At 36.9% G+C, this 26,266-nt stretch overlaps 1 protein-coding gene across 11 annotated transcripts in view; it reads left to right on the top strand.

Moving 5' to 3' along the window:
- Positions 1 to 22,491, top strand: part of ACAP2 (ArfGAP with coiled-coil, ankyrin repeat and PH domains 2) — a 60,338-nt gene extending 37,847 nt beyond the window's left edge. For 3 of the 11 annotated variants that reach the window (XM_064666293.1, XM_064666294.1, XM_064666303.1), the window contains 15 exons: positions 3,422 to 3,442; positions 6,524 to 6,575; positions 7,931 to 8,031; positions 9,229 to 9,334; positions 9,755 to 9,963; positions 10,176 to 10,245; positions 11,568 to 11,662; positions 12,977 to 13,161; positions 13,497 to 13,601; positions 13,992 to 14,084; positions 15,379 to 15,566; positions 15,896 to 16,005; positions 16,388 to 16,498; positions 16,742 to 16,803; positions 21,603 to 22,491. In XM_064666293.1, coding sequence (XP_064522363.1) covers positions 3,422 to 3,442; positions 6,524 to 6,575; positions 7,931 to 8,031; positions 9,229 to 9,334; positions 9,755 to 9,963; positions 10,176 to 10,245; positions 11,568 to 11,662; positions 12,977 to 13,161; positions 13,497 to 13,601; positions 13,992 to 14,084; positions 15,379 to 15,566; positions 15,896 to 16,005; positions 16,388 to 16,498; positions 16,742 to 16,803; positions 21,603 to 21,706 — 1,612 coding nt within the window. In that variant the 3' untranslated portion in view covers positions 21,707 to 22,491. Of the gene's footprint in view, positions 1 to 3,421; positions 3,443 to 6,523; positions 6,576 to 7,930; positions 8,032 to 9,228; positions 9,335 to 9,754; positions 9,964 to 10,175; positions 10,246 to 11,567; positions 11,663 to 12,976; positions 13,162 to 13,496; positions 13,602 to 13,991; positions 14,085 to 15,378; positions 15,567 to 15,895; positions 16,006 to 16,387; positions 16,499 to 16,741; positions 21,387 to 21,602 lie in introns of all 11 variants that reach the window. The other 8 variants (XM_064666299.1, XM_064666300.1, XM_064666295.1 and 5 more) reach the window with 6 other exon arrangements.
- Positions 22,492 to 26,266: the final 3,775 nt, after the last annotated feature.

The raw sequence follows: 26,266 nt of genomic DNA, 5'->3' as shown, positions 1-26,266 counted from the left end.
GCTAGGAAAGTGTTAGAAGACAAAGTAAAATGGAAGTTGGGTGGCCAGTGGAAACAGGGAAGCACAGTCAAGGACTCAAGCTATTTTTCCTGAAAGATAAACAATGTAATTGTTATATTTTACAATTCCTGTCTTGTGCAGTGACTTTTGCTAAGTAGTTTTGATGGTTCTTTTGAAAATTCAAAGTATGTTGTTAGTCATATATCTTTAACAATGTACATTTTACTATTTAAATATTTTTCTCCCTGAATAGGATTTCTTTTGAGTTTCCGAGGGTATATACTTTTCTCATGGAAATACATATGCTGGAGCATTTATAGCACAGTTGGATACAGTTCTTGAATTTTAAAGATAATTTGTTGTAATGCAGAGTTCTTTTTCCTATCTCGTGTTCTGCAATTTTTTCAGCAGTGCTTCTGTTAAACTATTTACTTTGTTTCAAAGGCCAGTATATGCATTTGGATGTGTGGTCCCTTCCAGTCTTAATTATTCTATACTGTATTGAGCATCTTGGAACACCACAAATCTGTAACAAATTGGGATTGCTTCACTTCATTCTGTAGACTGATGCAAGGGCTATGCTGTCAATCAAACTGTATCTGTGTTAGCAAGTCATGGGCAGCTTGTACTCAGGATTTTGCTTTGGACTAATTCTGGTCTGGTCCTATGGTCTGATTATTTGTCTGTAATTGTAATGTACCTTCTGGGTTAGTTTCCTACAAGCAGAATTCAGAGTTCTCTGAGACAGATCTGTGAAGCATCAAAGGACGGCGAAGGCAGGAAATGGGGAGATGTGCTTCCAGAGCGTATTCCTGGTGTGAAGTAAAACGTTAGTGTGAGAATATGGAGAAAAATCTGCAGTAACAGGGCAGGACATTGTCCTTTATTGGATTCTCAGTGGGCTGAAAGGTGGAAACACCTTTTTGCCAAGGTGTTTTGCGGGATTAACTGAAGGCAAAACTGACTCTCTCTGAGTTCCTCTTTTGGGTAACAGGAAGGCCTTCCTCTTCAGGGAGGTGACAGGAGGGAGCAGGAGAGGAGTGTTGGAGGATAGTTGGGTAATATTCTCTTTCCACACGGCTCCATATCTAGTAATACTGCGCATGTATCTTACCTTAAAGTGTTTAGAGAGTAGGATTCAATTAAAACTGACTTCTGTATGTTGGAAATTTAAATAGACACAAAGTAAATAAGTTGTAATTAAATCAAGATACACCATGACATTCCTTCAGATTAAGTTACAGGTTTGAACATATGTAATAAGAGTGTACCCAAACAATAAGTTATTTAAGAGAGCCAAGGTAAACAGCTTGGTAATGAGTCAGAACTACCTACTTTTATTACATAATTGATATTTACTTATAGTTTTTCTCCTGTTTATCACAGGAGTGTTCAATAAAGCAAAACCTTTAACCTTTTTAATGTTAGATTCTTGATAATTTATCTCACTGTGATAGACTAGTTGGATGCTTCAGAATAAGAGAATAGGATTAGATATGCTATCTGTAAGCAGTTCAGAAATTGAATAAATTATTTTAATTTTGTATTTCACATATTCACAAACCACTACTAATTGTTATGAAACTACTACTATCATACATAAAATATGCATTTAAGACCTTCATGAAGACAACTTTTAGTTTCTGAATCTAGCCCCTCCATTTTTTTCTATGTTTTAATAAAAATAGAGAGGTATTTTTGTGTTATTTTTATTTCTGAATACATTTGTAATTGCTTGTTATATTCTAGGCACTGGAATGGTCACTGCCATTTTCCATTGCCTGTTTCCCCTGATGGAATGCTTTACTTATGTAGTGTTGCAGTTTCAGCTGTGGGGAGCTAATACTGATTAAAGTTTACCATATATTAGAGATTAGAATGTTTTTCCAGTCACTAGGTAGAGTACAAGAAAGGACTGTGTCATTGCATTGAACTGTTTTATGTGTAAAAAAATATACAAAATATCAAAGGAGGAAACATTTAGAGAATTATGTATTTTATGTGAGGAAATTCTGAGCTGAAGTCAGAGACCCCAAGACACACAAGATACTTTCAGTGTTCTTATCAGATTGGTAGTTTGCTGCTTCATTATATGCCCATCTTTGGAAGGTGGGTGGAAAATCAACCAGCTGAAGCAAAACCAGAAGAATTTGCCCAGAAATACAGGAATTTCCTGCTGTTCTGAACCGAGGGCGACAGCACTGATCTTCCTGCTGACTGCTAATTGCACCATCAGTAGTAATATGTATTTAAAATGGAAGCTTCTCTTTTCCCTCTGCTGCTGTCACTTGTTATTTTGTTGGTTCTAGACCTTTTTTAGAACTCCTTTAAGACCAAATTAAAGGCACCAAAAGCCATTACAATGACCACTGTTAGTGTAAATTTGCAAGTATTAAAAACATAAGGGAAAAGGAAATGGTACAATAGATTTTTGTCTAGGTTTGACACACGTCAGTGTGATTCTAGCTGACAGACTAGAGAATTGTGATCCTTCTGTGTCACCTATTGGTCAGTGAATCCATGGACCCTCATAGTGGATTATGAGGGTCCCATATCCTGGAAAAAGCCTTGTTGTTGGGGGAGAAAAAAAATCAAAACTGTATAATGCAACCCTTTGAAGGAGGGCAAATGTGTTGTAATGAATGAAAACTTCTTTTGTTTCTGGTCCAAGGTAATGTCTTGCTGGGATGATGAAGTTTCTTCCTAGGGCACCTGGCAGCTTGGGTTTCATTGTCTCAAGATTTTAATTATTTGGGCTTTTGCATCAAGTTTCCTGCTCTTGGAATGGTTCTGCATGACAGAAAACTTTGGCTTGAGAAACAAATAAGTGTTTGAGCAAGTTGCAGAGTAAACCACGAGCTAGCTGCAATTCAGTGTTGCTGTGCTTTGAAAGAGATGGAGATTTTGTAATCTCTTTTTGTTGTGACTAAAGGACAGTGTATAATGTACACGAGTGTTTCAGATAATACCGTTTAGTGAAATCAGAGTTACATCTTTATACTGCTAGGTCTTACAGTAACAGCTAGGGAGATATACCTGTGTTTTGAATGTGTGTCTATGTGTTGGTAAATGATATACCTTATTGTACACCATTTTTCTTAAGGCATCAGGAGCTGGAGTCAGGTGCATTTACTATGGCACAGAAAGCTGTTTTGGTTCCTAGAAATTCAAATGAAAAATAAGTTCATATCATGAAGAAAGATATGCGTGAATAAATGTGTGTAGGGAGGAAAGCATTTGTCAAACCACTAGTATGTTCTAAATAGCGTTTAGATTGGGTGCATTAAATGTTTTCCTTTTTAATTCTGCTGTATTTTCAGGTCATGCTAATTCTTTGCTTATTTTGCTCATTTTGCATTTTTTCATTCCTTCTCCTCCTTTCCCTTATGTTTTAATCCTACCCCATTTTTTCACATGACAGGAAAAAGCCAGATCACATCAGGTACCAACCAGCTTCTTTTATACCTTCCCAATGTTTCTTTGGCACGCAAAAAGCTCTTCATTAACCCTGCATTTAATTTTGATTACTCGCAATGGATGTATAAGTGACTCAGTCTAAGAAAATAACAGAAGGATTCTGCCTGGGATGCCAGCATACCTGCTGCTCAACACTTTTAAAAGAATTAGAAAGATTGAGCTAGTTTTTAGCTAAAAAGGAATTAAAGCAAAGTTTCTGCACTCAAACTTCTGAGCGTACAAATCAGTGTTTTGACTTTTTCCAATTGAAGTTGGTGAGATTTTCTTTTTCTTATCAACTGCATTGGGAATAGAGATGTACTTTTAAATGTTGTGCATTCTTAGTCACTCTGTTTTACTTGTGTGCTGCTTGCAACAAGCGAAGAAAACTGTTTCCTTTTAAGAATCAATAAACATGATTCATTTTTTTTATGTAAAACTCAAGTTAAGTTCTATATTTTCAGTATTATTCTGTTCTCTGAAATCAGATTTTTTTTTATAAATTTTGCATTATTTTATATTTAACAAATATGGTTTTGAATTGTTTAGATATAAAGGATGGAAAACATTCTGCTTCTAAACACAAACTAAATTTAAGCAGTGAGACAGTGTAAATTACTTTAAGATTCCCAAGTATGTTTTCTTCTTCACGATGCTTCTCTACTGTTTTTGACAGAGTGGCACATTTAAAGAAAGTGTGGTAATAATCAGTACTTACTGCACACATGTTGCCTAAGGGTTTATGAACATTATTCTTACAACAGAATAGCTGTGGGTTACCCTATAAAAGCACCTTCATTGTCCCTCAGGAGTTCATGGCTGTTACTGCTGCAGGCCCCCAGCATTCTGTTTCCTACATAGACTTTATTGATGGTATTTGGTTAATGAGGAATAACTCTGAAAGATTTTGGCCTGAATAAAAGTGCTATGGCACTGACACCTTGGGGGACAGCCTGCCACTTTTATCTTGTCAAGCATACACTAAATGCATCAGCTCTGATGTCTACTTCAAAAGTATGATCTGCAAGTTATCCTACATTCTAAATTGTTGATCTTGTTCAATAAAAGTTTCTTTTAAAAAATTACCAAAATCTGCAACCTTTTTAGCTGGACTGGAAATTTCTCTTAAACAGGTTTAATTTCTCTGCTAGGAAAAAAAGGGACTGAAATACTTTGAAAACTTCTAGACTAGACTTTGAAGGTGACACAAATTTGTGTTACAATTTGTGTGCTCAGTTGTATCCAGTGGATGAGAGTGGAGCTTATTTACTATAGTAAATCCTGAAATATTTAGCTGTAGAACAAATGAAGCCTTGCATTAACGAAGTTAATTACACTGCCTAAGGCCATTATTAGGGATTTGCTCCCTTGCATGTTGTCTTGAGGCAAGGCTGCTTTTTTTCCCCCCTTTATTACTTAGGCACCACTTTTCATGTTTTTCTGTTTTGTGTTATATTAAAAAAAAAAAAGGCACATGAAAAAAGCCTGAGTTTATTTTCCTTTTCTGGTATGCTTTTTTTGTTGAGTTTCCTATTTAAATATTAGCAACAACCTGCCTTATGCAGGGTATGAGGCTTAGTTACTGCATTTGTAAATAGATGATAAAGGTGATACCTTTTCAATAGCAGTGACCAAAACTACTGCTGTTAATAAATTGGAAAAATCAAGGACAACAGGATATCCTGTTGTTGCTTTTTAAATTAAATATATCTGCACAACATTTGAAAAGATTAATTGTTAAAAGGTAGAATCTCATCTGTCTACTAAGCACTAACTTTTTTAACAAATACTAGGTTTTCTGTTTTGAATCTAACATTTTTGTATATCCTAATTTTCTTTAACAATCTTTGTGCGCTTCTTTCCATGAATGGCTTTTGGTGGTTGAATAAATACATGGAGCCCTCTTGTTACTAACTGTAGTGAACTACAGCTTGAAGCTCAAAGGTCTGTGGAGAACAACAAGATCTGTTGCAATACAATATTTTGTGTATGGTTACCATTCAAACTAATTGGCAGTGCAGGCAAAAATGACGTGTGGTACAAGTGGGGTGTTGGAGATAATTGAGGAATTACGCTGTGGTAAACACAGGTTTGCATTTTAAGCCTGAACAAAACAAAAAGTGTAAAATTCACTGCAGGACGGAATTATTTTTTACGTTCCCTTCATTTTTGTCAGTTCAAAACCAGTGATGATTAGTTAGCTTTTATTTTGTGCATCCCCAGAATATCTAGAAAGGTATGGTTATATCTGGTCCTTTTTTTGTTATATTCAGTGGTCTGATAAAACACCATTGTTAGAGATCTGAGACACTTCTAATTATTTCCCAAATATGAAAGATCTTTTCATTCTCTGAGTTGTATCCTATCTGAACAGGGGATTAGAGAGGGAAGGATACAGTTCAGAGTTTTTAAGCATTACATTATCTTTTGGATTTTAAAGGATGCCTTCATTAAATCTTTTATTTTATATTTTCATTCCAAGCTGAGGCTTAAGTCAAGATCCTACTTAAAAAGTTATCTTGGGTTTTTTTTAGTTTTTATTTGCAATCTTTTTATTTCAGGATCTAAAATTTTAAGAAATGCCCAATATAGATATTAAACCTGCATAGGATAGCAACACTAGTATTTTTAGTGCCTTAATAAGTTATTTCTTAGTTCTACCCTCAGAATTATTTTGGGAGTAGTTTACGTGGTTCAAGTATTTTTGTTATTCAAACTATCTGAATTTGTGTTATCAGCTATTTAAAATTGTAGCTTGCTGCTAAAATACAGAAGGAAATGTTCTTTGAAATGAAAATGTTTTTTTGTGATAGCTTAACTAATGTTGTCATAACATGAATGTGTTTGTTTAGGACTCAAATTATTTGAACCTTGCTTTCTTTTCTGTTTTGTCTCTACTTTCCCTTTTTTCCTTCTTCTCATGAAATACTTGCCAAAACTGACTGCAGCATTACTCTCGTGAATTCTTTTATTCAGTCTCTCTGTAGACTGTATGTTTGCACATTTCAGTCCAATAAGCACTGTAAAATCAGTTACATATTCTCTGGATGTCTCTTCATTTGAATAGGCGCTGGTTCTCAATACAAAATAACCAACTTGTGTACCAGAAGAAATTTAAGGTAGGAATCGAAAACTGGCTTGGGATAGTTTGGGGTTTGGGTGACGATTTTGCCGATAGATTGGGAAAACAGTGCTGACTTTGGCATCCTGCATGATCTTCAACAACCCACTGCTTTTTCTAAATTGGTTTCTCCCTTTGTAAAATGAGACTAATGGCTACACTGACAGATTCTGAGATTCCTGTGCAGTGACTTGTAAGCACATACTTTATTTGCTGTGGGGTTTGTAACCTAGTTAAAGCTTTAAAAGTTGTTGGTCCCAAAAGGCTTGTGCACACTTGCTGCCAGTCAAATATTCCGTGCTGTTCTCTGAGCAGTTGTGTTTAACTCTTTCAGGACTTGCTCCCTCCAGTTACTTACTGGTTCACATACCCAATTTAGCAGCTGGGGAGAGAGGGGGAAAAGAGGCATGAAAGATTTATTATGAAGCAGTCAGGGCTGCTTTGTACATGTATTTACTGACGAAAATGCACAGGGGTTCAGCAGTCAATATCTGCCTTTCTGCTGGTGGGAGGGGCAGTAGCTGTATATTACAGAAGCAAGTCCAGCTCTGCCCCAAGCTGTAGAAGCCTTTTTAGTCAGCTTTTGGGCCCCTGCTCCTTTGTTTGCTGTTCCAGAATCTGCTTTTGTACCATGTAGCTGTAACTGTTCTTCAGGTTGGAAAAAACTAGAAAACTGTATGGAGACAGTGGGGAAAAAAGAGGAAAGAGCTTATGACAAGTCCTTCCTCTTTACTGCAAACAGCCTGGGTTCAGAGCTGTTCCGTGTTTTCTGATGCTGTCAAACCAAGGGGCTTCATCTTTGTGGTTGGAAAGGAAGGAAACAGTTGTGTGTGTGTGAGCACATTTGGTTGGGTTGGGCATTTTCTGTTTGCAAATTCCCATTACCTTTTTTTTTTTAACTGCACCCTTAAAATGGTGATAGCTTAGAATGGAATTCTTATGAATTGAATCAGATTTTCAAAAGCAATGCTTTCAGCTTCTGGGGTTTTTTTATTTGGCATTTACAGTACTGCTGATAATTTTTCAGATTTTCTTGTGAGTTAATAGCATCTCTTAGAAAGTATCTTTGTACTCCTTTGAATACCATTGTTTAAATACTGTTATTTAAATTGAGGGTGTTTAATACTTAGTGAATTGCATTGTAGGCAAAAAGAAATTCTGTATTAAATTTTCATTAAAATTTATCTAAATATATCCTGCTAGGTATCTCCAGATCCACCTGTTTCCAATTTTATTTTTAGGGGAAAAATTTGTGTAAACAGGCAAATAGAATTGAATTATGCATATTTTGGGATTACTAGCAACGATATTATTTTTCCTCTCTGACATTTTTGTTAATTTTTTGTTTCTTAGGATAATCCCACAGTAGTTGTTGAAGACTTGCGGCTCTGCACAGTTAAACACTGTGAAGACATAGAAAGACGTTTCTGTTTTGAGGTGGTTTCTCCAACAAAGTAAGGAGAAGTGATATAGTATGTTTATTTAAAAATAATAATAATTAAAAAAATCATTACATCCAGTTGTCTTAAAATGCAAGACTAACATTTCTCTTGGGATAGATCAAAACAGGAAAACTATCTGAACAATTTTGTTCTCTGAAATTTTGGCTAAGAGTAAGTGATGCTGTGAGAAGTGTTCCTGGTATTTAGTTTACTTTTGGCATTAAAATAAACATACATTCTTGTGCTTTTTTGCATAAATAGCTTGTGGTGCAGAGCTGTTGCAGCTCAGAAGTAGCTGATACTATCAGCTGCTTAATAAGGTAGAAAATAGGTCTCAATTTCTCCACATTTCTGATTGGTGTAATGAGAGAGAAGCACATTAGTAAGTTCTCTTGGTAATGCTAAATTATATTTCAGAATGCACTAAATGAAACTGCCAAATAAAATTGTTTTTCAGCTCCAACAGTGCAGTGCATTGGCTGTATTTGGGGAAGTTTGGCATCCTGCCACAGCAAGGGCAGGACATGGATTCCTCATTAGTGGTTTTGAGATGTGACCATATTTAAGTTTTTGATACGAGGTCAACCTGCTTTTAGGTTTGGATGTTATGTGCACTCCCCACTCCTTACATTTCTCTTCTGAATAGATTTCTGTCCATCCTGATGTTTGCATTCCCAGTTGTGATTCACTATAGCTTGCATTTTGCTCTTCCTTGTCTGTGCTTTTTTGAGTGTTGGAACAGTTTTATACTTCATGACCTGTTTCCTTTGACTGTTGGTGTGAAAAGTAGATCATTCTTTGTCAGAGAGCTTTAAATTATTCTCTCTTGATCTCAGTGAATGAAAGTGTGTTTCTAAGGACTGTACTTGTGTCTTGTGTAACTAGTCATGGGGGTAAAATGCATATGAGGATATGAAAATGAAAAATTTGGAATAAAAAAAGGAATAGGAAGCTAAGGCATTCTTTAGGTTATTTGAAGAGTCAGATCTGTGTGTTTTAGCATTACCTGCAAATAATTTTGAAATACGGAGTTTACAACTCACAAAGGCTCAGCCGCTTTGTTATCTCAAAATAAATGGGTATATTAGATGATGCCTGCTAAACAGTATACTTGTGGGGGTAGCAAGGAAGTTCCTCAGGAGTTTTTATTGTTGGATGTCAGCTGCTTGGCCACTCTCTCTTACTCTGAGCACTCGTGGTTTGTCACAGGAGCTGCATGCTTCAGGCGGACTCGGAAAAGCTGCGGCAGGCCTGGATTAAGGCTGTTCAGACCAGTATTGCCACAGCATACAGAGAGAAAGGAGATGAATCTGAGGTGAGTTTAAAAATCAACCAAATGACAACCCCCCTTTAGACACTGAAAACTTAAAATAGATAAAACCTCTTTTAATGAGAGGGAAGGAAAAAAAAGAATCCATTATTTGTCTTCCACTGGAAATGCAATGAAATTATGTGTAATCTGTCTTTCATTTCATCTTATTAATGTTATTTTGGCCTATATATTTTTATGAGATTTTTCTGTAGTGTGATTAAAATTCATAGGATACTCCTATACTCAGTTCTGTGTTTCTTCTAAAAAGCTAAATATTTTTTCAGTTCTATGGATTTCCTTGGCCTTTAATGCAGTAGTGACTTTTCTTGGATTCTAGTGCACAGTCAGTATCTGTGGGACTTCTGTTACTTTAATTTAGTATGTCTCTTTTTATTGGTTTGTTTGGGTTTTTTTCTCTTTTAGAAACAGGAAAAGAAATCATCCCCTTCTACTGGAAGCCTAGAATCTGGGAGTGAGTCAAAAGAGAAGTTGTTAAAGGGAGAGAGTGCTCTGCAGCGAGTTCAGTGTATTCCTGGTAATGCTGCCTGCTGTGACTGTGGCTTGGCAGATCCTCGCTGGGCCAGTATCAACCTTGGAATCACACTGTGCATCGAGTGCTCTGGGATACACAGGTTGGGGAACTCTTCAGAACTGTGTTTGATTTGTGCATTGACTTAATTAGGAAGGGTGGTGTTTGCCTCTTCAAATGTATGTGGAAGCAAAATTAGGGACCCCTGTTTGTAAACACAATATAGGTAACTGCTTTCTCTGCATAAATTAATGTTCAATCTGTCTAAGATATAGCATAGTAGTTACAGGTTAATTTTTTTTTCATGCTGTTTAGGAGCTTGGGAGTCCATTTTTCAAAAGTAAGATCTTTAACGTTGGATTCATGGGAACCTGAACTCCTAAAGGTATGATAGTATTTTTGAAAGAGATTTCTGTTTGGTACTTAGATTGTTGTTCTAAAGCCTCTATATCAGAAAATTCAGTGCAGGAAACACTGGAATTTGTACCCGGTAGATGTCCTACACTTCTGAGTAGAAAATGTTTATAGTTGTGTGTTGTTTTATTTTAATTCACAGTTTTTATAATCCCCGCTGTAGCAGGAGTCGTTTGTGTTACAAACTTGCAAGTCAGAAAAATTTACACCACCTTCAGGTTTGCAAGTGCATTTTGAGTACCAAGTTTTATCTGATATTTTCAACATCTAAAAAAGGCAAAATCTATTTACAGACCAATAGTGTCTTGTAGCAAGCTGAAAAGTTTTGCAAGTGGTGTATCAGCCTAAAGCATAATCGTACTTGAAAATTTGAATGCCAGCTCTTAACAGTAAGATCCTACTGGCTTATGGGATATCACTCATGCAACTGCTTGTGTGCTATTTGTATGCCAGACTTCCAGCTTGAAAGATGGCTATGAAAGTCATGTGAGTCTGCAATACTGACATAGGAACTCGTGCACGGGTGCATGTGTGCGCCTGGATAACTGATGCAAAGCGTTTGTTTCTAGCTGTGATGTTCTGGCACCTAGGTATTGCTTCTCTATTCTGAACTATCAAAAGACAGTGTGAGTAGTGGTGTTTCATTTGTGGTTTGACATTGAGTTATTTTAATATCAGTGTGTTCATGCTAAGAAAACAAACAAACAACCCACCCCCCCAAAAAAAAACCTTAGACCCCTTGTACTATTTATGTAAATACCAGAGCAAAGTATTTTACCTGGTATTAGAAGCAAGAAGTCTGCTCATTGCCATCAATAGGGCCAAATTCTCCTTTAAGTGGTATCTGCAGGCTGGGTTTTGTATTTGTTCTTTTTCTATAGTTGTATCAGATTATGGTTTAGCAAAACTGTCCACTGGATAGGATGGAGTAGAATTCATTAAACTGTCGGTTATTGATGGGGTAAGAACAGCTCCTGGCAAAGCTGGTGGGAAAGAGCACCTTTGTTAATGTGGCCTGCAGGTGTCATTCTGGTGGTTGTTTTAGCAATCCTCTTTCAGTAGGGAATGGCAATTTAATAGAGTGGACTGTTTTTTTTGCTCTCTTACTCAGGATTTGGTGTCTCTGTTAATTGACTGTTTCATTATCATGATGCAAACCCATACTTATTTCTGTAAGTGTACTTTTACCAGGGAAAAATATTGTAAAAATAGGCTGAGTGAGGTTAAAAACAACTAAATAGGTAGATAAAGCCTATTACAACTATATTTGAATTTATTTATTTTGCTTTATAGCTTATGTGTGAATTGGGAAATGATGTTATAAATAGAATATATGAAGCGAAGTTGGAAAAAGTGGGAATAAAGAAGCCACAATCTGGAAGCCAAAGGTAGTATTTTACTAGCAGTGCCTGTTACTTCCTTTTCTTGTTGCTTCCTTCAGCCTCTGGCTTTAAAACATGCTGCCAGTTAACTGTGTAACACTCCTTTGGTGTACTCTTTGTTTACCTGTATCACCAGGATGTTTTGCTCTCTCCCTTTTCTCACTCTGTCTTTATTGGGTATTCCCTCTGTTGGTCCCTTTCTGCTTCTCCTGTTCACTTGTTCTTTTTCTGATCTCACTCTCTCCTTTTGATGACAGCTCTGTAGCATCAAAGTGGTCATGTGGATTTTGTTTCCTCTCTTCTTGGTACCAGCTCAGCCAGCCAGTACTCCTGAGTGCTCCTGGAAGGAGCCTCTGGCTGTGCCTTTGTTTACAGTGACTTTGTTCTTGAGTTTGACTTTTGTTTCCTGATCCCCCAGAATGTTCTCTTCTTCCTGCCTACATTGTACATGAATTCTGCTGTTTTACAGCAGCCTTCTAATCATTGTGCTGCTGTCTTCAATTCCTCTGATGCCAATTTGTGTTTGAAGGTAGTTTTCTGATATTTTGTGCTGCTGTATAGGGTATCTCTTAAAACTTGTTTTTTTACTACCTTTCTGGTTCTGTGCTGCTTGCTACCAGGTAGTTTTATGGTACAGAAAACAGCATTTTATGGAGAGTTGGCAATTTGGAGACAGTGATATTAGTATAAATAATGTAGGAGATTTGCTAGCTATTCCTTCTAGTGGTAACTGCTTTCAGCAGTTTCAATGGTAATAATTATAGCCCCTTTCATCATGGCTGTGAATTGGCTTTGTGTTTTAAGCTGATAACCTCAGGTTACAAGAAAAAATACTTTGGTATGTGATATGGAATTGGGGGCTGTGCCTACCTAAGACTTGTTATGTTTTCTTGTATAATCTTGATATTCCCTTAACAAATGTTGCAATTTATATTTACATAAGAAACTAAATATATGCTTTATTAATTGGTTATTAACAATGTAAAACATATAAAGGTTTAATACCGAGAAGTAACATACAGTAACTAATGCTTATTTCTTCCACACACCACTTTCTAAAGTGTCTGCCTGAAGGAAAATACACTTGCATAAACTTAACAAAATTACTTTCTTTTGAGCCTTATGGAAAGTTAATCAAGAATCCAGAAAAAGTTAGACAGTGTGCTTTGCATATTTCTGAAAATGTGCTATAGGTCTGTCTTATGTGTAATGCCAAACTACAGTCTTGGTTACTGACTTTAGTATGAAATAAGCATTCTTTTAATACATGAAAATACTAAAATATTAGCTTACTAACTCCGGGGATTTTGTACATGACAGGCAGGAGAAGGAGGCATACATCAGAGCAAAATATGTGGAGAGAAAGTTTGTAGAGAAGCAAGCTGCATCAGTACCTCTGCTTGAATCTGGAACAAAAGTTTTGCCTCCAAGTCAGGAAGAGAAAAGGCACAGTGGCCCTGAAAAATCCCTTTTGGCAGGGGAACAAGGTGCAGCATCCCAAAAAGGTATTTACACACTTATCTTCTTAGCTGTGTTACCCATTGTTCTTTGTAAAGTAATATATTTTTATATCCATTGATTTCTGCCTCATGCAGAAAAATCAGAATCTCCTTTTTAATGGGTCGTAGCCTAGTGCAGAAGTATAGGGGAGAAAAGACTTGTTCAGAGATGTGCATTTTTACATGGGGAAGAACCTGGAATGGGGATGCTTATCACTCAGAAACATATTAACCACCTTCTTCCCTCCGTATTTTCACCCTTAATTTCTCCAATAACGTTCTCTCCTGCCCTGTCCCTTCCTTACTGCCTGCTTTGTGCTTTGCTAACTTGCATGTCCCAGCGGTTGCTGTAAGTAGCGACGAGGCGAGACGGGAGTCTCTGTTCTGTCCTGATGAACTAGATTCACTCTTCTCCTACTTTGATACCTCTTCAAAACTACGTAGTAGTAAGTACTACAGCTGTGGCGTGTTCAGTATTTGCACTAGTGATCCATCATGTGTTGTGGCCATCTCCCTGCTTTAATCTATTGTCTCCAGGCTACTGCATTGCTTAGTGTCTTCATGAAATAATTTAAGCTTTTTTACTTATCCTGATTTTTTTTTTCCTTTCTAGTGATCTTTGACATTTATTATTATTATTATTATTATAAACATTATGGTTGCAAAACATGACTCCATATTTTTCTATGGATGCATTAAGGACACTGAATAATTACTAGCCATTTTTAAAAGTTGTGCTCAGGACCAAGTATAAGAGCTTGCTTTATTATCATGGTATCTGTGAAGAGCAGATAATTTAGGCTCTGCATAGTAATTGCAGTTTCTCCCCAAAACAGTCCGAAGCAGTGACAGTGGGATCCAGCCGAGTGCTGAGGACAGCAGAGAACACCTTGCCTCTACTGTATCAGCTAACAGTTTGTATGAACCAGGTGTGTTAGGCTTTGCATTTTAAGATGAAAATTTAAATGCTACCACTTGGTAGCATTTTTTGTTAAAGAGATTAGTGCTTGGTGATACCATTTGTCTCTGCTATCCTGGTGGGTTGAAATGCTTTTAACAAGGGTAAAAATTGCTTGAGTAATCTTTCCTCCAGACTTGCTACCAAGAATGGCATTAAATCCTTCTAAATGTGTTCAAAGAACTGTTTTTTCCAGTCATATGAGACTGATCCAAGACTTTGGTTTTTTTTGCAGATAGAGCAATGCTGCATTTTGAGGCAGACAAGTCTCCACAGAAATGCATAATCCTGTTATAAATAGATAAATCCTTGGAGGCAGAATTCCTGTTGAGTCACAGATAATGGGCTTTTATGTGTTGTTTGAGCATTCTTGCTTAATTTTTCTGTTTTCTACTTATGTGGAATTGACCATGTCCTTAAACATTACCCTCTCAACTCAGAAGTTCTATAAATTTATGGATGAAATTATTTGCTATATAATATTAGCATGCTGTTCTGACAGATGTATTGAGTATCACTTGTCAGAATATCCAAAACATTTATTTATAAAGCAAAGTTAGTCTTCTACATCAAAGCACTCTTCTGAGGTATGTTGTAAATCCAGTAGTTCACAGCTGTGGTTGTAGGCAGGCAGCACGTGGCTTGGATCCTTTTTGACTGTGGTATAAAAACATTTCTGGTGCTGTAGCTCGTGAAAGCTTTTATGTAACAACGTTTTTTATCTCCCAGACTTCACTCTGTATAACTGTTATTAAGGTGAAGAGAAAGATTATGCTTTAGTCCCAAGATTATAGCCACAGCAAGTAATTGGTAAATGACAATGGTATCTTTTAATGAAAAGTAGGTCAAAACAGTATTAGTCTCAAATTCAGGTGTATCAAGCTGTTGCAGATAAAGATATATTTGTATGACTACATCTCTGCAGGAGATTAGTTTTATTCATATCTTGTAGTTTAGAATAAAACACACTTCAAACCTAAAATAATTTCTTAGAAATGACATGGAATATCTAGATTGCAGGATATACACATGTGCTAGTAATGTGGAGAGAATGATTTCTGTGCAGTAATAGTTCTGTCAAGAGGCTGTGCCTGAATGCTGGAACAGGCTAAGGGCATCTATGATTTCCCTGGCAGAATGAGGCAAGAATACACAGCATTCTGCAAAACCTGAACTTCCTTATGCCAGAGTGATGGTTTTGACCAGAATTCCAGGAGTTACCTTGTAAAAACAGAGATTAGATAAGCAATTCTTTTTCTTTTCAGAAGGAGACAAGCAAGAGTCTTCTGTGTTCTGTGACTCCAAGCAGCCTAGTCCAGGATTGCAGTTGTACCGAGCTGCCTTTGAGAAGAATCTTCCTCATATGGCAGAAGCATTGGCCCATGGAGCTGAAGTAAACTGGGTCAACGTAGAAGAAAACAAAGCAACTCCACTCATTCAGGCAGTGCGAGGGGTATGTGATATACAGCCCTGGCTGGTGGGGGAGGAGGGAAGGGATAATGGGGATGTTTCTGTGTCACTGTTCCTTTTAAACTGCTTCACTAATGGATGATAACATGATGCTGAAGTTCTATTTACAGTGTTCTAAGTTCTTTCTGAACTATTTTTTTCCTGTTAATGCTTTGTTTGGAATTGTATAACCTTAGTAGTGTTCAAAGTTGATATGGAAGCAAATCCCTTTTGTTTCCTTTGCCACATGGCTAAATGGTGAGAAGGCAGAACAGATTTGGCTCTTATTCTAGAGATCTGGTGCTGAGTTGTTTCCTTGCTTTTATTCCATAGGGTTCATTGGTTACTTGTGAATTTTTGCTGCAGAATGGGGCCAATGTGAACATCAGGGACATGAAGGGAAGAGGGCCCCTGCACCATGCCACAGTTCTGGGACACACTGGGTAACTTGCTGCTCCTCAATTTGTAAACTGCCGTCCTTTACTGTAGTTGTTCATGTGAAGCTTCTTCATTGCCCCAGATATTCTGGCATTTTAATACCATTTCAGGTGATAGAGGTTTTTTTTAAACTCTGGCTGTGAGAAAGAAAATAATATTTTGATTTAGCAGTCTCATCCACTAGCAAAACACATGTGTTTTCTAATGTGGATTAAATAAAGGTTTTGCTTACTACTGTGGTAACATGTTCTAGATGAACAGCACTATTTTGACATATTTGAGAGACTTTTTGTGATTTAAGCCAAATACATGGTATCCAGCCTGAATTTATTTGCATTTTTTCCTTTATTATTGTCAAAAATATTCTTAAATGCTTTTTCTAAACAGACAAGTGTGTTTATTCCTAAAACGAGGAGCAAACCAGCATGCCACTGATGAAGATGGGAAAGACCCACTGAGTATAGCAGTAGAAGCTGCAAATGCAGATATTGTAACATTGTAAGTTGTACATTCTGTTTTTTGACTAGATAACTTAAGTTTTGCTATTCTGTTTCAAGTTAAAAATAAAAGAAATGTCAAAATTCCTTTACATAAAAACAGGGAGAATGAGCTAAAATCAGAATTCATTATCCATAGATGACCTCATTGATGTGATGTTCAGGAATGCATTGTAGGTCTTGCATTGTAGTCTTTTTTTGTGCTTTGAAGATGACATTGTTCTTTTTGTTTTCTAAATCCCAGGTTGCGTTTAGCACGGATGAATGAAGAAATGCGGGAATCAGAAGGACTCTATGGGCAGCCAGGTCAATACTCTACTAATAACCACACTGAAATGCAGTACAGGAAGTGTATACAGGAATTTATCAGTTTACAATTAGATTCTTAGTGTCTGAGGGAAATCCAAGATAGCTTCATACATTTAATGTTTTTTTATAAACCAACACATGTTAAAACTTCATTGAAATTCACTGACATAACTTTGTAAGAGTATTTAGAGGAACTAAAAGGAGAGTTTAAATAGCATCATTATAGTAGTGTGTTACTACAGCCATTACCACTCTGTTTTGCTGGTAGTTGTCCACAGTTTTCTTCCAATTGTTGTTCCTTTGAAATTTGTATAATGTTAGGATATATCTGACATTATTTAACAGTGGCTTTCTGACCCATCTTGCTCAGAGGAGTTGAGGAGTTCATCTTATTACAGGATACCATTCTCCTTCCTGTGGAATGGTCCTCTTTTTCTTTTTGTAAGAAAAAAATGGTTGCACACCAGTGTAAAAAGTGTACATCAAATATTTCAAAATAACTCCAGACAGAAATAGGAAAGTATTATTTCCTCAAATTTTATTTTTAAATATTTTTATTTGTTAAGATACTAATAAGAAACAAAACAGTCATTCTTGAGTATGTATTTTTGTATGCATAGTATCTTTCTGTTTGGTTAAAAAACTGGCAGACATTTGAGCCAACTGCAACAGGAAAGTATCAAATTATATTTAATGAATATGTGCAACTTTATTCTCAGGCACTCAGTCCCAATTTATACCATGTCCTAATGTGATATTTGTGCAAGCCATTGCCTCTGTTATGGTATGCTTCCACAGGAACCTAATTTAATGTCATGCAAATACCAGTAATGAAGGCACACTTGATTGTGAAGTTAGACAGCTAAAAGCACCCTGCTATACCTGGCAGAGGTGAAAGGCAAACCTTACTTTTAAGGTTAAGTGCTGAGTACTCTTGGCTCACTCCTATAAAGCCCTTCTGTATTTTCCACTGATTCAAAAGGATTGTGTGCTTATAATTCTTACCAGATTAAGACTGAAATATAGTCAAGGGGCAACACTGAGCCTAATGTCAAAATCCTAGATGAAATCTATTAAATAGACCAATTTTATTTGGTTTCTCCTTAAGAATAGGGGTTTTTTTAAATCTATTTTTGAACAAATCTTCAAGGAAATTCAAATTAAACAAGAAAAGTACTATAGACACTCAGGAATTCAAATGCTTTCCTTGACAGTGAAACAGTTAATTTACAAGTATTTGTCTGATTATGAGCTCAAAAGAGGAAGAATTCCCCTCTCAGAAAATGAGGAAGGCTGTTGCCAGTGTGGCCAATTTCAATTTAAAGATGTTTTCTGATACAATGCATACTACTTCACTGACAGGCTAAAGGTAGCAAATGCTGAAGTATTTCTGAGTTTCCTCTGTTTTGTTTTAAGTGGTAAAAATAATAACTATCAGTTTCAAATAGTAAAATGGCTTTGTTTTAAGGGAGGTGTGTATTTTGGCTCAAAAGCTCTGTGCTAAATCATAAGTGAATATTTTAGATCATTTCATTGACCTATCACAAATCCAAAATTATTATAAACCAGAAAAAATGTTTCCATGGTTTGTACAAAAATCCTTGGTTTTTTACTAAACCTTACAAATGTTCATGAATGCTTCATTCCTAACAAATACAGGCACTGCCTACATGAAAACGTGAAGTAGATGGGGGAGACTATTTTCCCCTGAAAATTCATTTATATATATATATATTTTTTAGACACATTCTTCAATTAGGTAGGTGAAATAAAAAGCTAGAAAAATATTTCATTGAAAATATTGTGACCTTTCTATCAGTCTGTATTACAGTAGAATCTAGAGACTGCAGTTGATACAATCTCATCCAGATACTTTGCAGCTGGTAAGGTGAGATTGACAACAGTGAGTTGCCACAGGAGGCAGAGCTTCCCCAAAATCAGGGGAAGGTATCAGTAAAATAATTTTTGACATTAAGGCCAGAAGCTGTAGCACAGAGTCCCAGCCAGGAGATCTTGCTGTATCTTTGGGTAGCACAGCACTGCCCCCTTCTATTCTTTACTTGCTGAAGCCTCTTTTAAAAGTTTAAAAGTCAATATTTGGGTGTTTTGAATGTTCATGTCTGCTGGAAGGGTTGTGTCAGAGTAAGCACAAAACCTGTCTCTGCTGTCACAAGGTATTCACACCTTCTCGTGGTTGTAGGAGATGCAGGTCTTTTTCACTGCATATACAAGTTAAATTATTTGCACTGCCCTTATTTTAGAGCTCCAGTGTTCCAAAATTATGATTCTAGAAGAAAATAAGGATTTTCAAGACAATTGTATTTTTGCTGGGAGCTATGTGAGGGTAAATATTGATGTATGAGTTTGCTGTCATCAGTGAAGCCAACTACCAACTCCTCAGCTCTAGTAATGCAGTTGAACAATTGCTAATGTAGCTAATGGCATCAACATTTCTAATGTAAATCTATCTGGCTGGTTTGAGCTACTGAGAGAATGTATATATTGTTTTGCAAGGTACAGTTGGTCTTCCAAAATATTCCTAGAATGGGAACTAGCTGAAAACAGCTTGTTCCACAAAAGGTTCGTTTCTGGTGGTAGAAGCCATATGCACCATAGTACTGTTCCTTGTATAACACTTGAGTGCTCATCTCCTGGTGCTACAGTATGTCTGCCAACTCTTTGGTACTAGCATTGCTACTTTTTCTTCCTACCTTTTCTTGAATGTATGATGTGTGCCTTTTGAGTTACTCTGGTGTTAAATGGTAAAGCAGTGTTACAGTATTTTTGTACATAATATCTGCACTTTAGGGAAAACATTGCTTGGAGTTTCCAGAATTCAGTTTTAAAGTAGAATTTTAAAATAATTATAATGTTTACAGTATTAAGTACTTTAATGCAGCATACAAACTAAAGGGGCACTTTATTTTAGTCTATTTTTGTATGTAATATTTTTGTTATGTAATAGAGCCAAAAACAGAGCCACAATGTATCTTGCAGAAATAGCTTTCCATTTTTCTTTCAAGTTAATTTGAAAGAAGCAAGTATGGCAACTTGAACTACAGTATTAGTTCAGCAGTGAAACCCACTTCTGTATTAAAAGCATAATTGCTTTTATCACACAAGCTTGATTCTGCCTTGTGCCCTTCATAGCTGTTCTTTTGGTGAATGTTGCAGCTCCATTCTGTACTGATCTCCCAGTGCAGGCAGTTATCACAAACTGCTACAATGAAATGTGTCCTGTGCCTGCTTCATCTCTATAACACAGAATCTCAGAATGGTTTGGGACCTTAAAGATCATCCAGTTCCAACCCCTCTGCCATGGGCAGGGACACCATACTTGAAATTAAATCTGAAAACCAAAAAGGAATTTCCCTAGAACTGACTTTTCCTATAGAGCAGTATTGAATGTATTCATCTTTCAAAGTCTGGGAAGAATTATGTCACTGCATCTTTGTATAAACCCACATGCCATGCACGTTAAATATTTCTGGAAGGTCAGTTATCATTTGTAAAAGTGTTTTCAAAAGAATGGAGTCTCATCTCCAAAAGAATAATAGTTCTAACATTGGAAATAGAAATTAAGATATGGAAAACCAAAACAATGTAACTGTTCACAGTAGTGCAAATGTCTAAGCACAAAAACATTCTTTTTTTCCACAATCATGTTGGAAAAAAAAGCTTCATGTTCAACATACATGATGAGAGGGATTTTGGGTTGATTTCTTTGTCATGCTATTAATCAAGCTGTCAGCAAGAAACAGTAGTGCTGGGATCTTGTGCACTGTGTGATCATCTGTGTGGGGAAGACAGTAAAATTTGGATGGCTGCATAACTCCAGACCAAATGAAATGTGTGATGCATTTAATTCCCTTTGAAGGCAATAGGGTATGGTTAATGTTTTAAAATGAAACCTGAACTCAAGGCCCAAAATGCTGCAACAGATGAAGGAATGTGAAAATGTCCATTTTAAAGTGGCAAAAGAATAACTTGGCAATGACTCAAGAAGTAATCATTCCTGAATATGTCTTCCTGTGTGGAGGGGGAGGAACACAGGCCTGGTGGAAATTGGTGCCATCCCTCATTTTGGAATATATACTATTGGGTTGTGTTTAAGCACAGAGAGTGAAGATTTAAAAAAAAAAAAAAAAAAAAAATATTTTTAAGGGAAATATCATCACTCTTATAGATAAAACTGAAAAATATAATGAAAGATGTAGATGAAGCGAATGTAAAAATTTATATTTGCTGAAGTAGTAGACCAAAAGAATTTATGACCCATGATTTATCTACTTAGGATTGCTTTTTTTTTTTATATACTATTGCTTGCTGATTGTTTCTTTCATGGAAAGTTCTGTTTGGCTGTAAGAATTCTGACCTCTGTTTCCAAGTTAATCTTTATTTATGCCATAATTCTATTTTTCTGAAGATGATCTTGGTTAGCACTACCTTGCAAAAACAAGGATTTTATTCTTTAATGGCTAATAAATATTTTTCTTTTTAAGTTGCTTTAAAATGCTTTCACTTTTCCTTTCTAACTCTAAACTTTCCTCTGTGTGGCTGCCTGTGAGGTACTATTTCAGGTATAGTTTGGCTTTGTTTAATTTGCTTCTACAGAACATGCATGCAAGTAACCAGTCTCCAACAGTTCACATCAGTGTCATTCCATCTATAAGCAAACTTTTTACATGAATAAGTGTTACACAGTAGTTGATTGCACAGTAGAGCATTTGTGCAGTGGTGGGTGATGTTGAGTATCACAAATGTTTAATACTGTTTCCCTTTTCTTTTCTATCTAGGAGATGAACTTTATCAGGACATTTTTCGTGACTTTTCTCAAATGGCAACAAATAATCCAGAGAAGTTAAACCGCTTCCAGCAGTCAGATTCCCAGAAGTCTTAAGTGTCAAGAAGGAAAAGAACCTGATGCTTATAGTACAAGTCATTTTTTACTTTGACAGAATGAATTATATGCATTTTGTTAGATAGTTCAGATAAAATGACCACTCCAATGTAGCTTTAGATTGTGGTAGCTGGGGAAATGTATGAGTTGTTTTATGTTCTACAGTACATATACCTCAGCAGCTGAAATAATGTTTAAAACCCTGAATACCTGCTAGCTCAGTATAAAAATAGCCCCAGTTGTGAGTACGAGGTTTGTCTGCAGCTCGTACGCCGAGCACAGCTGGGTGTGTGTCACAGACTCCCAGTGGCAGGATGGTCAGAGCAGCTCTGCTGTCCAGGATCATCCACTGTCATCTGTCTCCCTGTTGCCGTAAAGAATGTGCCTCTGACAAGAAGGTCTGGGTTGCATTTTCTGGGACTGTTTGGAAGGGAAATCAGATAATGACATACTGAGTTGTCCTTCTGTTTGTGGGGCTGTAACTTAACAGATCCTCTTGTGCCTGTGCTGACTCTGGTTAGAGGTAGGCTGTTAGTAACAGACATGGTAACTCCTGGTCTTGCAAGCTCTTTCACAGTGGAAGCTCTAACACCAGGCTGGCCTTTATGCTGGTGACTGCAGGTCAGTCACAAAGGGATATATCCTGGGGGACCAAACTCTTAAGAGCACTCGATTTTCTTTTTTTTTTCCCCCCTCTTAGATTAAACTTTCAATGCAGCAAGTATCCTTCTAAATGAGCATGTGGAACCTTTCATGAAAAATAAACTGAATCCTTCTGGACATGATGTGGGGGTTTTTTGTAGTATTTTGACATCAAAACTTGAAATTTGAAAAGTGAAAATAAATACTGAGCCAATGGAGCTTGTGTAGAACAGTCGTGCACAGGCTGTTTTTTACTTTTTCTTTTTCTTGTTCTCACTGCTAGCCCTAAGCTGAATATATGAAGTCTCATATGTCATGCAGCCACCCTAAATTTAGGACAATCAATCCTTTATATCAGGCAGCAGTATCCCATATATGATCTGTAATGATGTGTATGTGTTGTCTAAACTAAGGTGAGCATGAGAAAACCTAGGAATTTCACTCCACATTTTTGGCAAGTATTGGGTGAGCACAGCTCCAGCTATGTTCTGAGGGCAGCAGCACAATTTGCTTTATTCAGTAGTGAGCCCCACTCTGATGGTGTGCATGTATAAATGGTGTCTCTAGATATATACTTATATATCAGGTTATTTAATACCTAGATAGGAATCACCTGAAGCCTCAAACCAGCAGATGCAATTCTTTATGCTCTATTTGTCTGCCCTATGGACAACTTTAGCAGAAATTTTAGGGAACATAGTATCAATGTCAGTTTTTCATAATCCTAGTAGCTGTGGCATTATGTTAACCTGCTGTTTAAATGTATTTAGGAAATGAATTGGCTTTTCTCCAAGCAAAGATAAGCAAAATTGGATTTAAAAAAATTAAATCTGTAAACTATGGTAAATTTAAACTTTCTGGCACGTTAAATTTTAACAAAGTATTTCAAACATTTATAATTTTGCATCAAATATATAATAATGTATCAAATCTGGATATTATTATTGCCACAAAATTAGTAGTGTTGTAGAATTGTCCACTAGATTCTTTTTCCAAGCAGAAGAATCTAAAAGTTCTTACAGTTTTTGCTTTGTGTGTGGTCTAATTATGCTAGGAAAAGCAGACTGTGCCCATTTAAAGAGTGCATTTAGTCTGAATAATAAGAAAGTTAAAGATATCACTTGTAAGCAGTAATTTTTAGTAAGTTGTTTTTAAATAGCTGTCTATGAATGATAATATACTTCCTAATCATCAGTATTTAACAGCAGTGGGTGTTTTAGTAGATCTTAGAGAAGGTAAGATTCCCAATGTACATATGGGACAATGTAAGATATGACTGTATAATATACACTTTAGACATAGGTTTTTCTAAATATTTGTCTTTTGCAGCCAGGTGACAGGCTGTATGTAGTGTGATTGGCTGTAATCTAAAGCTGCCTAAAGCTTGATGGCATAATTGCTGTCTCAGTCCATGCTGCTGAAAAAAGGTCTGAGACACTTATTTCAAATCTCCATTGGTGATTTCCTTCCTAGCCACAAAAATCTCTCTAAAAAATTTTGCAGGATGACTTCTCTAGACAAAAACCTTCCTTCCCTGTAGCTCTGCAGATCCATACGCTGCATTCCTGACTCCCATCTGTCTGGGAAACAGTATCAGTGTGTCTGTGCTAAGGGACTAATCACATACCTGACTGACAGGTTGTGTGACTTGTCAGCAGTGCTGGAGTGTCAGTGGCTCAGGGAGTAGCTATGTCACTGCTCATCCTGCAGCCTCATTCCCCAGTACCTTTCAGGTACGCCAGGATGTCCAGTATGAACTGCAGTCAGTTAGAGCTTTTTGCAGGTCAGGTGCAATACATGTGGTATCATGTTGCTCATCAGCAAAAATGAATATATACCATTAAATTACATGGAATGTATTGATGTTGCAGTCCCACCAGGCTCTGGCAGGCTCAGTGCTCTGTGGCCTCAGTGGCTCACAGTATTCAGCCCTCAGTAATAATGTATGATTGTCACCAGGGCTCTGAAGGTCCGGATTCCATATCAAGTTTTGACTCAAGTGCTAATCTTCTGCTCAGTAATATTATGAAATTTTTATCACAAAGTGAATCTGAGTACAAGTAGAATAGTAAACAGTAAGGTTCCATTGTGGATAAACATCCTGTAGTCTGTACCAGGCAATGGAAAGCTTCAATTCTAGTTCATGTTTCCACGTAGGTATGAAATATAGTAGGCTTTAATTGGTGAGGGACAAAGCAGTAGATTCCTAATGCATTTAAAAGGCAGCTTTCACATGGATTTTTAGTAATTTACTAGATGGCCCACTGAAAGATAGTGTAATAGTTTTCCTATTTATAGACACACGTTCCAAGAGTCTCTTGGAAAGACAAATGTTGAGGAGCTCAACATATATTCTAATGCAGCTTGATTTCAGAGGTGTAACTTACGTCCATTGCATGTTGGTTTAAATAGTGTCTGTGGTGTGCCCTTAGTGTCTCAATTGTTTTGACTGTTCATAAGGTTTCATGTTTTATGTTAATGTCAGTTCAGTGCATAAAAACTTATAATTCAGTATGATAATTCAGAAATTTGTCACTGAGTTATGTTAGCTGGAATTTGTTCCCATGAATTTGGGTGAAGGTAGAGGTGTTTCTTTACCTTCACAAGCAGCCCATGTTGCAGTCTGATGAACACATGTTCCAGGTGCTCATTAGCACCTAGCTGGCTTCAGACTCCTTGCCAATTAGGACCTAATCCAGGAAATCACTGGAATTAGTGGCAGTCTTTCCACTGATTTCGAGGGGCTCTGGATTGTACCATTTGTGACTTCTAATTGTTAGTGTTTTAAAGGATGCTGTATTAATACTGCATTTTTTCACTCCATGGGGTTTTATATTTCACCTGTTTGTATACTGAGCTGAAATAGTTTTAGAAAATGCAACCAGACCTTCCCACTGCTGTCAGCAAATCCCCGTATGAGAGGAAGTTTCTCCTGTTTTGCAGTATGACATCAGTACATATGTGTTGTCCAAATTCTTAGTTCTCCTGGATAGAGCAAAAGCTTTGTAGCACTAAAGAAAAAAAGGTGAGAACTAGAATAAGCAGGGCATTGATGTGATGTTTCCAGGACTTCAGTGCTTCTCTGTAGCCGTCTGTTTTAAAGTGTGGATGTTACCTCTGCTTCTCAAATGAGAATCTCAAATGACATAGTGACTATGAAAGGACCCTTTGATAGAACTGCAAATCATGTGTAAGTACCAAGGACGTGATATTTTTAGTGTCAAAAGGACTGAGCTGATCATTCTGATTCTTTAATACACAAAGTATTTTGAGAATCAGTTTTGCAGACTACGACCTCAGCCCATTCATCATGGACACTTTTTCCCAAGTTAGAGTTTATGCCACTGCTCTGTGCATCCTGACAGCCAACGTGCCTTGCTGTTGTGCTTGCACGGAGGCACAGTTTTAAAACAGGACAACTCTGGAAAGGCAGTACTGGGGAAAAGCATGAGTGTACCACTTTGGTATATTCCCTTTCATATGCTTGCTTTATCTTTCTGCATACGGTATTTTCTTGTTTCTCTTCCCATGGAAGGAGATGACAGAGAAGGAAAAATTCCACTCACTTTTCTGTTAGGATCCCAGATTTTCCATGTTTCGACAGAAATCGCCAAGAAATCATCACTTCCTCAAGCAGAGAGGTTACTCCGTCTGAAATAATGAACTTTTATTTCTCTATCCACGCGTTCCTCTGTACTTGGTGGTTTTTTTAAGCATTCCAGCAGTAAAATGTGTAAAAAAAAAAAAAAACTTCCCCTTTTAAGCTGTAACTGTACAGACTGTGTACTCCGCGTTGTGTATGGCTGTAGACTTGTATCGCAAACTTGAGCGTGGTTTGTCATTGTGAATGGGCGGCCTCATTAAAGCTGTCACTGCCCAGCGCCCCGCTCGGGGCGGGCCGGGGGCGGGTCCCGGGGC

The sequence above is a fragment of the Pseudopipra pipra genome, chromosome 10 (genome assembly GCF_036250125.1).
Source record: "Pseudopipra pipra isolate bDixPip1 chromosome 10, bDixPip1.hap1, whole genome shotgun sequence".
Classification (NCBI taxonomy): domain Eukaryota; kingdom Metazoa; phylum Chordata; class Aves; order Passeriformes; family Pipridae; genus Pseudopipra; species Pseudopipra pipra.
This window is presented reverse-complemented; position numbering and strand designations above follow the sequence as displayed.